At 36.9% G+C, this 14,250-nt stretch overlaps 1 protein-coding gene and 1 long non-coding RNA gene across 5 annotated transcripts in view; both read right to left on the bottom strand.

Moving 5' to 3' along the window:
• Positions 1-14,250, bottom strand: part of KHDRBS3 (KH RNA binding domain containing, signal transduction associated 3) — a 93,113-nt gene that overhangs the window by 38,460 nt on the left and 40,403 nt on the right. For all 4 annotated transcript variants that reach the window (XR_011093259.1, XM_068672700.1, XM_068672701.1 and 1 more), the window contains exon 5: positions 7,881-8,020. Coding sequence is in view for 3 of the 4 variants with exons in the window: in XM_068672700.1 (XP_068528801.1) it covers positions 7,881-8,020 (140 nt within the window). In the remaining variant the exon portion in view is untranslated. The remainder of the gene's footprint in view (positions 1-7,880; positions 8,021-14,250) is intronic.
• On the bottom strand, positions 8,841-14,246 carry LOC137851517 (uncharacterized). Its single transcript, XR_011093260.1, has 2 exons — positions 12,852-14,246; positions 8,841-12,725 (listed from the first exon to the last, which is right to left on the bottom strand). It is a non-coding gene; the product is annotated as an uncharacterized lncRNA (long non-coding RNA).

Here is a 14,250-nt window from a genome sequence, read left to right as displayed (position 1 = left end):
CTTAGTCTTCCTTTTAGTACTTAAGTATTCACAGAAGCCCTTCTGATTGACTTTGACATCCCTCAACAATGTGATGACTCCTGTAAGTCATCTCAAACTTACAGCTATGCAGCAGACATCTGTTATGGGCAAAACAGATGGCCCAATGGCTGGTTATTCCCAATACATCCTTTTTAAGATGCCCATCTTTCATCTATGCTTTAGTTAATCCTACCACACTTGAATTCTGATTCATTTTGCTTATTTTTTTTTCCAAAACACCTATTTTAATTTATGTATTTCTCTAGTTTTGTGTTTGTAAGTAAAAGCTACACTCACACATACTTAAATGTAACCCACTGTACTTCCATTTCTAAGTTTATTTTATGTGCTAATTATCCTTCTTCTTCCATTTATACCCTAGACGTTTATTGGTGTGCAAATACACATAACATATTAGAAAGCACTCCCACTGGACAACTAATGACTTTTCAGCTAGATTTCCTAAAGAGCTTCTCCACGTATTCCATGCTGTGTCTGCCATTTCTGATCCAAACACATTTTTCTTTTTTGATTTCATGCTTCTTTTTTATATATATATTATTTTCCTGCTCTTTTTCTCCACTAATCAACAACTGAGGGACACCAGTCATCTGCTTTGCAGTTTCCTGCAGAAACTGCATAGATGTCCTTTTCTCTACCCTTTTTAAACAACAACCATCTCACTTATAAATCCAAAAAACTACCTGCATCTGGTAAAATTTAAATTCATACTTTTACAGGTATTTCATCCAAACCAAAACAGCTTTGTTCTATCACTTTCAGAGAGACATTTTACCACCAAATCAAATTCATAATGGGTTCTAGTTTGCCCAAATCTTTTCCACTACTTTCACAGCTGAGGACATCATTCTGTACACCAAATTTCAGCTGTCATCACCAAATATCCTTGTCTTTGCATATTGCCTACAGGCTATATTTTTTTCTTTATGAACAACACTTAAAATATAGCCTTTTTTTTTTTAATTACGTAAAACTATTTGTCATGAAGATTTTAGGTGACATCAACATTTCAAGATAATGAAAATCCTTCAAAAATCAGATATTCTTTCATATTAATTGAAAGTTTGGAAAAGTAGATTTTGAAACTTTCTGAAACATCAGCAATTAGGTATTTTAATTATAATTATAGCAGGGTTATTCAAATTGCTATTAAACAGTCTTGACCCATAACTTTAGTTAATATATATAATCCATGGTTTCATTACAAGCAGCAAAATTAGTGAAAATAAGTTATCCTTTTGAGAAAGAAAAAATGTTGTATTAATATTCATTCAGAATGCTTCTGAATCTAAATTTAATCAACACATTTTGTTGCCTTTTAGCCTTCTCCTTAATCCTCCCGCCATTTCTTTGATATAGAAGAAAATATCTTTGTTTCCCTTCTAAAGGATACAGAGCATTATCTTCAAACCTTGAAAGATGTACTTTACCAAAACTCGTTTTGTCAGCCTGTGATGATAGCTTTGACTACCTGCTCATTGGATTTTGAAATACAAGTATCTTTTGCCCTTCTGTTTTCCCTCCTCTGTAGCATATTGTCTCATACCCGTTCAGAAGTCTTCTGAATGTCTTCTTTGCCCCAATGCCCAATGTGAACAGCTTTTACAATACTGAGATTGCCAGTAATATCCAGACTAACAGTGTACACAAATGGACACTTAACTCTCCATGTCTTCAAACTTTTTGTATACTTTGACAGTGTATGAACTTTGAAACAGGGTTAATGTGTCTTATTTTCAGGACACCTGAAATAAAATGGTCATTGTCTGTGATCCCTCAGATTTATAATACTACAAATACGCCAAGTACTTAAGCACTATGGGAGACAAATGTGTTTGTCGTATTTTCAGGACACCTGAAATAAAATGTTTGTTGTCTGTGATTCCTCAGATTTATGATACTGCAAAAACACAAGTACTACAGGAGACAAAAAATGCTTGCCTTTTGCTACATTTATGAGAAAAACTCTACCCTTGAATCTTATCTTAGTATGCTAACCATGAGTTTCTCTGATGAAAATTCAACTCTTTAAGTACCTAGTAAGTATATTTTCTACTAAACAATCTGTAATAGTTAAAAAGTACTTAAACACATATCAAAAACCTAGATTGCAGCCAGGTGCTATGATCGTGACCTCTAGACAAATTTTAAAGAAAAAGCCAAGGGTCTAGGTACTTGAGACCACTGGGACTTACTTTATTATCAGTTCAGTTTTTATTTTCCAGAATGCATTAATCTTGCAGTGGTGAATTCAGTGAAGGAAATTCAACCTGACCATTTAATTGGGCGAAGTGAATCCAGATGCTAAATTAAGAATTACTTTTACTCCTGGAGGTTAGTAATTAACTTATACACTCTGCAGTGGAAAAAGTCTTTCAGTCTTGTTCCCTGGGACAAGACCAAATAAAGCAAAATGTCATAGCTTTTTTTTTTTTTTTTAAACATACTAATCTGTGTCAGAATAGCACATCAAAATAATTTAAGTTAAATCATAACACAACACCCCTTGAAAATTATATCATGTAAACTATTTTGTTGGAAGCTGAACCTTCCTCCCATACTACTGTTTTATTATATATACTTGCAATTTAGTATGAGAAAAAAATTACAAATCAAATGTGAAGCTATTTCTATAAAGCAGCGTTCTCAATCTGCTGTCATAAATAAATTGAAGAAGGAAAAAAACAGGTCTTTTACAAAAAACTTTACTGTGCTACAGCGTCATAGAACAGTAATTACATAAGATCACTATACACAAACCCTGAAGTGCACCTTACTAGAGACGGTTAAAATATTAAGCAAGCATTGAATTTTGTACTTTATTAATCTCTTGATTTTTGACTTGGCACATGGGTGTATTTGGTTTACACGGCAAGTTGTTTTTAGGGGGGAGGGGGCTGCAGGAGTGGCCTCTGTGGCAGATCTTCACACTGCAGCCCATGGAGGAACCCTGTGGAGCAGGTGGATGTGGCCTGGAGGAGGATTATTTTCTTTACCACTTCCTTTAAGGAGGAGCAAGAGAGGTGTGTTGGAGTTCAGCCGCCCTCACTGTGAAACCACCACTAAGAAAGCAGGGAAAAACACTAACAGAAAAACAGTACCATTCAAAACCAGGTTATATTATTTATTAGGCTTGGAGAAGCAAACATTTAGAAGTAACTGACAGGTACTATTATGATCCTTGATTGCCAATGAAGTAGTATTTTACTATCTCATACAACTTAAATACACCCACGTAGAACTACGTGAACAGTTATTCCTCTTAGGTCTTTATTAACAATAATTATCATTGCTACTTTATAGTAGCCCTATGCAATTCCTATGATTTATTCACATCAAAGTTACTGCCTTTGACCCTAGCAGGCCCACGTTCTCCTACCTTCTCTCCAGTTTCTCTGGGTAATAGCTCTAACATCTTTTCACTTACCACTATTTCGTCTCTCTAGTATTACATACTGATTGTTATTTCAAGTGTGTTACTTCAAGTTTCTTCTTTCACAGGGTGACTTCATGAGTTAGTAAAAGTATTCTGATTATGCAATCACAGGCACTCCACAGCTTTCCTTTATTTTTTGTTTTACTAAACACAAATTAAATTAGAACCCACTGTATGAAGATCTTTTCTCAATGTCACTCCTCAAGGAGGGGAAGTAAATGTAAGAATAATTTAATATAAAAACACTTGGGAAATTTAGGACCAGTTCTGTAACACTTTAATACTTGGAATTCTTTAATTTTAACATTCATAATCCCATACATGTGCAGTATTTTCAGCTGTTCAGTAAAGTAACAAATTTTAACAGATGTTGAGATGTTTTCCTTCTTTGGGCATAGTCAATGTTGCTCAAACAATAGATATTTTTGCTTAGTTTTACAGTAGACATCTATTATTTTAAACTGTGAGTACCAAACTACTGAACACTTCAATATATAGGTGTCCATCACAGAGCTATGCTTCCCACCTTTTCATCACTGTATCATTTAACTGCTTGAGAGGAAGGCAGACTTTGCATGGTGATCAGGATAGACTGGATCAACAGGCAGACCAACTCTACAGCATTCAGCAAGGTTAAATGCTGGGACCTACACTTGGGTCATAACTACTCCAGGCAGCGGTATAGGCTTGTGGAAGAGTGGCTGGAAAGCTGCCCAGCAGAAAAGGACCTGAGGGTGCTGGCCATCGTGAGCTATGCAGTGTGCCCAGGTAGCCAAGAATGCTTAAGGCACCCTGGCCTGCATCAGAATTAACGTGGCCAGCAGGACTAGGGCAGGGATTGTCCCCCTTGTATGCAGCACTGCTAAGACTGCACCTCAAACACTGTGTTCAGCTTTGGGTCCCTCACCACAAAAAAGATGAGTTGTCTGAGCATGCACAGAGAAGAGCCATGAAGCTCTTAAAGCTCATTAAAGAGACAAGAAAACGAGACTTATGAGGAATGGCTGAGGGAATTAGGGTTTAGTATGGAGTTGAGAAGGCTGAGGAGGCTCTCTACAGCTACCTGACAGGAGGCTGCAGCAAAGACTGTGTCAATCTCTTCTTAGGTGACAAGCATTAGAATGCAGAGAAACTGTCTCAAATCATGCCAGGGTAGGTTTAGATTGAACACGAAGAATTCCTTCACTGATGGGGTGGTCAAGCATTGGGACAGGCTGCCCTGGGAAGTAGTAGGGTCCCCATCCCTGGAGATATTTAAGAGATGGGGATGTGGCACTGAGGGATGCGATTTAATGATGGACTTGACAGGACAGGTTGAGGGTTGGACTTGATGATCTTGAAGGTCTTTTTTTAAAAATGTGAATCACTGCTGAAGCAAACACTCCCACATAAATTTTATTTCATATTCTTGTGTCAAGTAGTAATACATACATTCAAGTTTCAGAGGGTGGTGTTTTTTTTTTTTGATAAATAGGGGATTTATCAAAAGATAAAATAAATAGAATACACTGAATATACGTGGCTTTATCAACATTTATAGATGCTTTTGGAGAACATTATATATGTGCTTCCAAAAATAAACTATTCTTCAAAAAACAGCTTATTGTAGACAGTATATAATGACTTAAATTTAATGAAGTGACGAACAAAGGACAATTGAATTTGTGAAAACATTACAGCAGTGATCCACATCACCTTGTATTACTTTTAATATAGACAGCAAATTCTAGCCTACACCTTCTGCAATAGCTTTATTTGTCCCTAGATGGAATGACAGGATCCTAACCCTGTATACATAGAAAAATTAATCAAAAGTAAATAGAACAAAATAAAGAACATGCATACTCATTCAGGAATACAGATATTTAGCTATTTCTTTTACCGGTCAGGTCAATTCCTGTATGTAGGCTTTATGAGAAATTCTTTTCAATTGATAAACCTGAGGGAAGATCTGTCCTGTTTTGTCAGAGAAGGCAAGTAATACTTAATAAAAAGTTGATGTTCAGCATAATCCCCACAGAAAATGACAAAAATGTTGTGATAGCATCTGAAGGTCATAATGTCTAGCAGTATTAGGAGGGAGGAAAAAAAAATATAAAAGGAGTCAGTAGTAGATGGAAAGAAACACGTCTAAGCCCAAGTTCCGTGATCTCCCCTTACCTCCCCAGAATAGTATTTGGCTGTAGAGTCATTAAAAAAAATTAAGGCAAAGAAGCCTTGAGCAATCCAGAAACACTGGAATAAAAATTATGCTGTCAAACCAAAACCACTAGGAGTTTACTTACTGTATACAGGAATACCTGTGTACAAGCTAGAATTTTGCATGAAAGCATGACAGATGTATTAATTGAAATTTTTGTATGCAACTGAACATATATATAAAGTCATCTTAAAAGAAGGCACTTGTTAAGATGCATTATCTCCAGTTTCAAGATGTCTGATAAGGAGTAAGAAAAGGCATAAATTAGTATTTAAGAGAAACTGTTCAGGAATAACTTAATATAGAAAGGCTTGTGAACTCTAACACTTATCACATCCTTATTGGGATATGTCAAGTATTGAAGGCTGATACCTTAAAAATATTCTGCAGATTACAAACAGATTAAGATTGAGTCTTGTAGACTTAATTTTTCCAGTCTTCTCAGACTTTTGACTACTTTGAAGATATTCAAGTACAATTTCTTAATATGAAAGCTTTGCTTCAGTCTCTCCTACAGGTTTCAAGGATGCTTGTTATCCAAATTGTCTCATCATAAAACAAAGCCTTCCTCTAATGAAAATATTACTCACTGAAGTCACAGTCTGTGCTAAAAAGAATCAGAGCATTAGAACTGAGTTTGAGATCTCATCCCAACAGCTGTAGCCTCTCAGTAGCAACAACATTTTAAATCTCACTCAAGGAATCTTTTATGTTACAGTAGAACCTCAATTTCTGAGGGGAAAAAAAGACAAATTTAAAGAGAAGCTTTAAAGTAAGGACATAACCAACAGCCTTACAGTTTTCTTTAGAAAATAGAGGGACAAAAATAATTTTTAGCCGTCATCTCCAAGTCAAATGCTAACATTTAATTTACCCTGAAGGTTCTTCAACAATATGCTAGTGCAACGAACTACAAATGACTTGGCTGAATAACAGCCTGCATGTCTTACATGCATGTTTGAAAACTTAATCTGAAATCTAGAGGATGGAAGCATGTGTGAGAATTTTAATACTCTGAAAAAGTTAATGCATGTACTACATAATTAATAGTGGAAATTACGTATGAGGAACTTTAGTGATAGATAAGGATGCAAGATCAGAGTAAACAACCATCTTCTGTATCACAAAAATACTAGCTTAAGGACACATTAGAAACAAAACCATGAAACAAAACTGCAAGTGTCTGTACCAAGCCCTAACAGCATCTGTAGTAGACCTGTTACAGGTACCTATGGAAAAACTGAAAACAAGATATTTAACTGAAGTCTAACACGCTTAATCTGAGCTAAAACACTTCAAAACATTTTGAAGTTTTAAAAGCTGAAATGTTAGTTTCAAGCTTGCATTAATAAAGAAACATAGCTACAGCTGAAGGAGAACAGTTTACCAGAGAAAACTGTTACACTTAGCTGCTGCAGTCACAATCTTTCTGTACTGTAACAAACTGTTATGCACTTTATTTAGTTTTGTTTTCACACTTCAGCACTCAAAGGAGTTGAAGCTGTCATCTCAGTACTTCAATGAAGATAGGGAATGCTAGAGTAAAAAGATCTCCTGTGTCAAGAAAAATAAGGCAAAAAGAAGCAGTAAACTTGTCTATTTCTGAATCAAACAAAAGCCACATTTTAAATGAAAAATGTTCCACTGAGATAAGCTGAAATCGCAAGTCTACCTCCAAAACACTTCTACATTTCTATAACACAACCCTGAAAGCCCACTATAACACAGTAAAAAATGGAATGTTTATGTTGTTATGTATTATTGCACCATATATTATTCTAGAGAAATCACTATGAAATTCCTAAGTAAAAGCAGGACACTTTTTAGCAGTTTTTCAAAAGCTGTGAACTCCACAGGGTCAAGATGTAGCCTCTGCACATACCTAAAGAGCAGGTGAAAGTTAGTAGTCATGGAAGTGCTCACAGTAAGCCTAAACATCTTTTATGATGCATAGTGTTTCTTAAACTGTACCTGCCAAGTTCCATAGGACAAATTTCAGTTCACCGTTAATTCTTAATTCAGTCTAAACTGATTTGACTGGCTTAGAAGAATCAAGATAATTTCCCTTTGTTCTTATTTTGGGATATTTATTTCACATTTCTTACTACTGTACTTTGAGGTTTTTATTATTGTTAGCGTTTGAAAGAATAAGCTTAGAATATACATACTCAAACAAGAGCCCACTGCAATTGAGATATTTACCTGGACAAAGCAGGAACCGGTACTCCTCTTGCACGAATAGATGGTTTTCCACGAACTACTGGAACTTCTGCATTTTCTGAACCACCATTCAAATAAGTCAATTCTTGAAGCTGTGCCTGTCTGATTTCATCATTGTAGTCCTATAACGGGGGGGGGGGGGGACAGAGGTAGAGAAAACAAATTGTTCAACCACTATACAAAGTTAGAATCAGCAAATGCCACTCCTAAAATGGCTTCCTCCTAGTCAAACATCCCATTAAACAGTTTATTAAACACAAGAAAGTTACAGGCATATTATCCAGTCAAAATTTTCTAAAAGAATTCTATGTATTTATTGCAATTTTTGCTCAGGTCATGTTTTTCTTTTCTACTGATTACCTCCAGATACCTTTACCAGTTAAAACGATGAAGATGCTGTAAAGTAATAAGAAGAAATCAAGGTCCATATTCTGAGCTGAGATCTAGCCTATAGTTGTTTCAGATGGCTAGCTCATTAAAAGCAGGAAAAATCTCCTGCCTTGCATTGCAAAGTAGTAGAATGTACTGTTGAGAGCAGCCCTCATGAACAAGGAATAAATTATACACCTACACTTAAATTCAGGAGTTGAACAAATTTCATGTTTATTTTCTCACTACAAATGTGCACTCATATCTCAAAAAAAGAGTTCCAAAATCTTCAGTTCTACAGTATGCAAGAGTGAGCAAGCTGAAGACATGATTTGTTTCTTACTTTGTACAGATCTTTCCCCAAGGTCTACAGAAAAGAAAGTTGAAGTAATTTACATGGTATTAATAAGGTACTTCTCAAACACACACAAGTCTTTCCAGGGTACCTTAAGCCATCCTCCATGGCATATCACAGGAATAAGTACCATAATGAACTCTTTAGAGCATATTTTCCTGTCACTTCTCCCCCACACTTAAAATGAGCCGAAGAATGAACCTGTCAAACAGGCAGGGTGAATCAAGAATGCTTTATTCAGCATCTATACATATACACTAAGTATCAAAATACTGGTAAGTCCTCTAAGAATGAATAAGCCAATGCTTCTGATAAAAGCACTCATCTTCTGCAAGCCCACCCGTTTCAAAGAATTTTAAGTACTACCTACTTTACAATTCTTTTATGAAACAACACATCTTTTTATCAGATGTGTTGATACTGATACAAATCTGATTACATTTATGCACTATGAAGGTACCAAAAAAACATGAGGCAGTCTTGCATCAGACAACTCATTCCAAAACATTGCATTGGAAGATTATTGGAACATTAATACTTCTATGAATTCAAAGATCAATTATCCTTGAAACATTGCTTCCCCTAGACTTCCACAAATACTATAGTCCACAAATACTGTAGTATTCCTTTAGATATCATTTTTTCCCCTTTAGATTCCATTTATGAAGAAACCTACTAAATTAAGATGTGGCACTACTCAAATATTTTGCCATTTTTCAAGGCCCTGAAACTCACAACTGCCCCTTTAAGATCATTTTCTATTTAACATCTGCAACCAAGTGGCAAAGAAGAGGAAGAAAAAGCCTAGAAGATTGAATCAACTGTGCTGTTCCAAACTGCGTATCTGAAGATTTTTGAAAAGCAGATTCCATTATAAAATAGAGGTTGGACCCAGCACAGTTACACCACCACAAGGAGTAGACTAGAAAGAGGCAATGAGGAATATTCTGATCAACTACTGAACAGAAATGCTTTACTTTTGTACTTTGTTTTTGGACCAGATCTGGCAATAAATTTTAAAAAGTCTATGCAAAGTACAGAGTAAAGAATTTTGATCTTGAACTAAAATGTTACTGAAGTGTTAAAACTGCACCACAAACACAATATTCAGCTAACAAAGTTCTGACATAGCATACTTCAAAGATGACTTTCTTAACATCTCCACAAGACATACTCCTCAGAATTAGACTCCTAGAAAAATACCTTTCACCATTATTTGATATCAATTTATTTTCTTAAAGATGTATAGTGGCAACCTAAGCCTGTTGAGTCCTTTTCCTTCCTGCAGCATAGTACTAGATGTACCAGCAGCATTAGTTACAGACAAGGACTCCATCATGTAAAGGCACAGATCAGAAGAGAGGGTCCTTATCACAAATGCCAGAGGCAGGAGAATACAGATTGATGGGCCTGTACAAGGAAATAACAATACAAGTAGCCATGATAAGCAACAGTGTTAATCCATTAGACTAAAATGGATTCTTTAATTAAAGCTAACAGATGGTCAATTTATGAATACCCTGCTGGAAAACATTGCACTTCCAAGTTGCGGAGACAATCATCCCTTTTCTACACTTGGACACGGAAACCCCTCAGACTGCACTCCTCCCCTTTAGAGTTTAGGCAGAGGCAATGGTCAAATGCATTTCAGTCAAAGGCTGCTGGTGATCTTGAAACAAGCAAAGGATAATGTCCATAAAATGAGAGAACCATCTCATCTTTCTTGACAACATTTTCTGAACATGGAGGATGTCTCCAGGTGCAGGACTTGGCACTTTCTGTTAAACTCCATGAGATTCTTGACTGCCCACCTCTCGAGCATGTCTCAGTCCCTCTGGATGGCAGCAGCCCTCTGGTGAAATCAGTCACTACTCCCACAGGATTGGGTGAGGGGAAGATGGAAGGCAGCAGGGCAAGGCTGAGGGGAAAATATCTAGCTTTTTGTCCATCTGACAGAATGAATTCTGGTATGGATTAATGCCAAGCACAACATCCACCAATCTAGCAGTCAGCCAGTCTCTTGCCAGAATAAACAGACTACCTAATCTAAAGGAGAATATAACAAAAGCCAGGTAAGAATCAAGGCAACTTGATAAGCACAGCCAAAAAAAAAAAGTGTCAGAAGCTTTTATGTCTTGCTTTCAGTTATACACTGCTGCAGCTGCTGACCTTCAAGTAAGGGTAAGGGTGTTTGTTTGTGGATCCTGGAAGATTAGAGAAGCCTGTAGCATTTTTGCTTTACTCAGCTACAAGGATATTTTGTATTTTGCACTCTAGCATCAAATGTGATTGTATATTCAGTCTGGTTTGGGAACTGAAAAACTTCCACAATATTCATGAGTCAGGATCAGCACCTAGTGTTAGAAGGCATAGTTAGCTTGTACTGTAAAGAACACAAATTAAGGTCAGGTACTGAGAGCAGGACTTCTTGCTTCAAAGAAAACTGATAGTTTGCTAAGAAAGCCACAGCAGATCTTCCAGGAAATAAAATCAAATTGCATTGGCTGCACTTAACCCAATATTATTTCTAGAGGATACAAAGCCAGTCCTTATTGCTTCATGGAGTTACTGCCGCAAGGAAGGGGCAGAAAAGATTACAGCATTTAGAACCATTGTGATAAGATTACATTTGAAAAGCCAAAGGGAAATTAAGACAGTGTTGACTTGATCTCATATTTCAGGAGAGATTATGCAGTTCAGCTCAATACAATAAAGGCAGCAATCAAAAAAGTGAGTAGGAAAAGTGTCTAACCAATAAATGGAATTGCTCATTATCAGACTAATTCTGCTGGCTTAATAGCAGTACAGTAATAACTAGATTTTGATAAGCATATTTATTACGACATTAGGTGAACTAAGCTCAATGAAGAAATAAGATCATGTGGACACCAGACATACATCCTGATTTTCAGTGAATGTAAAATGCGTTGTCAAATTGTGAGCATTTTTATCTAAAAACAGATGTTTGCTCACTAGAGTAGACAATACAACTCCCTTATCTCATACTGAAAAGATATTTAAGGCTTCACACAATCATGAATCATGTAAATACAGTAACCAACATGACAGTCCAGCATTCCTACAAGTTCTGCTGGGTGTCCCTACATAATCAGTTCAGATGTCTGAACAGTGGTACGTTTATTTAACTTTTTTGATGTATATGAGAGGTATTTTTAACTTGTTCACAATTTTATGATGTAATGCTCGATTTAGCATTAAAAGATAAATCACATTCACAGAACAGTTGAGATTCGAAGGGAACTCTGGAAGTCATCTAGTCCAACTCCCCTGATCAAGCATAGACACCTACAGCTGGTTGTCCAAGACAATGTGCAGATGGCTTTTGACCATCTCCAAGACAGACTCTACAACCTCTGGGCAACTTATTTCAGTGCTCCATCACACATACAGTAAATAAGTTCTTCCTGATGTTCAGACAGATCCTCCTGTGCTCCAGTTTGTGCCCATTGACTTTTTCTAAACACTGAGCACCACTGAAAAGAGCCTGGCTCTGTTCTCTTTGTACCTTCCCTCCAGGTATATATGGACATTGATAAGATTCCCCCAATCCTGCTTCTGGAAACTCAGTACATTCCTTTGGACTTGAACTGTCTTAAAACACAGATTTTATACTATATTTTGCATCAGAATATAGTCCTGTACAAAATTCCTGATTATCACTGCTTCCCATGCATTAGTTCATGTTGTGAAGTATCCAGCATTTCATCTAGCTGGAGTCTGGAAATTTTATACAGAAGGGCACCGTGAGAAAGAGCATCAAAACCTTTATTGAAATTTAAAATGATTACATTATCTGGTTTCCCTCATCCAACCTGGTTAATCTCGCCGTAAAAAGAAATTCCCTTTGTGAACATGCTGGCTGTGACCAGTGTCCTCATTGTCTTTCCGTTGTTTCTCAGTAACTCCCACAATCTGCTCTATAATTTTACCAGGCACTGAGACAAGGCTGACAGACTAGTAGTTAGCAGGGTATTCTTTCTTGCCCTTCTCGAAAACGTGGCCAACATTTACCCACTTCCAGTTGACTGGGAACTCTGCCAATTTGTAGAATCATAAAGGTTGGAAAAGACCTCCAAGATTATCTGGTCCAACCATGACCCTGCTACCAGTGTCACACACTAAACAATGTCCCTAAGAACCTAAAAACCACGTCCAACCTTTTCTTTAACAGCCCCAGGGACAGTGACTCCACCACCTCCCTGGGCTACCTGTTCCAGTGCCCAATCATTCTGAAATGTCTCATTCCAACCTAAACCTCCCCTGGCACACACAACTTGAGGCCCTTCCATCTAGTCCTATCACTAGGTATCTGTGAGAAGAGGCTGACCCCCAGCTCCCCACAGCTTTCTTTTGTTGTAGAGAGCAATAAAGTCTCCCCTGAGCCTCTTCTCCAGACTAAACAGCCCCAGTTCCCTCAGCCACTCCTAAGTTCTGTATTCCCAAGAATGCTGAAAAATTTAGAGAGCTCTTATGACATCAGCCAGCTCTTTGAGTACACTGGGATGAATTGGACTTCACAAACTTACATGCATCCAACAGATCCCACACAACTTCAGAGTTGGCTGGGTGTTTGTTCCTCCAACTCAGGGCACGTTTTTGTAAGAAACTAGTTTTCATTCAGGAAGAAGCAAGTCAGAACAAACAGCCAAGGAACACACAGTCAACCTGAGTCACTTGGGGACTTCCAGTTTCATGGATCTAGACTAGTGCAATATAAAACCCCCAAAATATATATACACACTAGTGTTGTCAGGTCATCAGCACCAACTGCTTCACCCTGGAATAGAAATTGCAGCTGTACTCCTAAAAAGCTGTAGCAGCCATATAGCCGATACACACACCAACTGGTTCTTACACCTATACCAACTTACTCAACATCTGTGCTACTGTCACTCAGAGGTATACACCTTAGCAAAGTTCCCTTACTGAAGTTTCCCACATTTCCAGATCTGATACTTATCAAGAACACTAGTTGTATAACATTATCAGCACCTTATAAAAAGAAACCAAAAATCATTATACCTTGAGCATGTTTTGCTTTCTGCATTTGCTCATTTGATAACCAATACAACATTCACCATGGAACTAATCCAGTTAGGACCTCTGCACACAGTTAACACTACCTCAAATGCCCAAGCTGTGTTTTGTAAAGACTTCCATATTAACACATTTTTATAATTTGAGCTTAAATATTTTGTACATGACCAGTTAACAAGAATAACATAGCTCTTATTATCATGACATGAGACTTCATCCAGACAGTTACGCATTCATATAGTAGCTGCGTTATCAGAAGGAAAGGACTTATACACACCACTCTTTTGAAGGTTTTTCAAGTTAAAGCGAATGAAGCAAGATGTCCTGACCAATATCATACAGTAAGTTGATTTTAGAGACTAAAGAACAGTCTGGAGAAAACAGTTCTAACTCCAATGACCTTTCTATAGAAAAATATCACAGTATACATGAATTAAAAATGATTTTTCTTGCAAGTATCAAAATATTAGGATAAGGACTTTAATGAACAATAAGATCAAACACTATGAATTAATTGTTCTGCAAAACTGCTACTTGTATCAAAGTCTAATAAAGGAACAAAAAATACTA

Source organism: Anas acuta, chromosome 2 (genome assembly GCF_963932015.1).
Source record: "Anas acuta chromosome 2, bAnaAcu1.1, whole genome shotgun sequence".
Lineage (NCBI taxonomy): Eukaryota > Metazoa > Chordata > Aves > Anseriformes > Anatidae > Anas > Anas acuta.
This window is presented reverse-complemented; position numbering and strand designations above follow the sequence as displayed.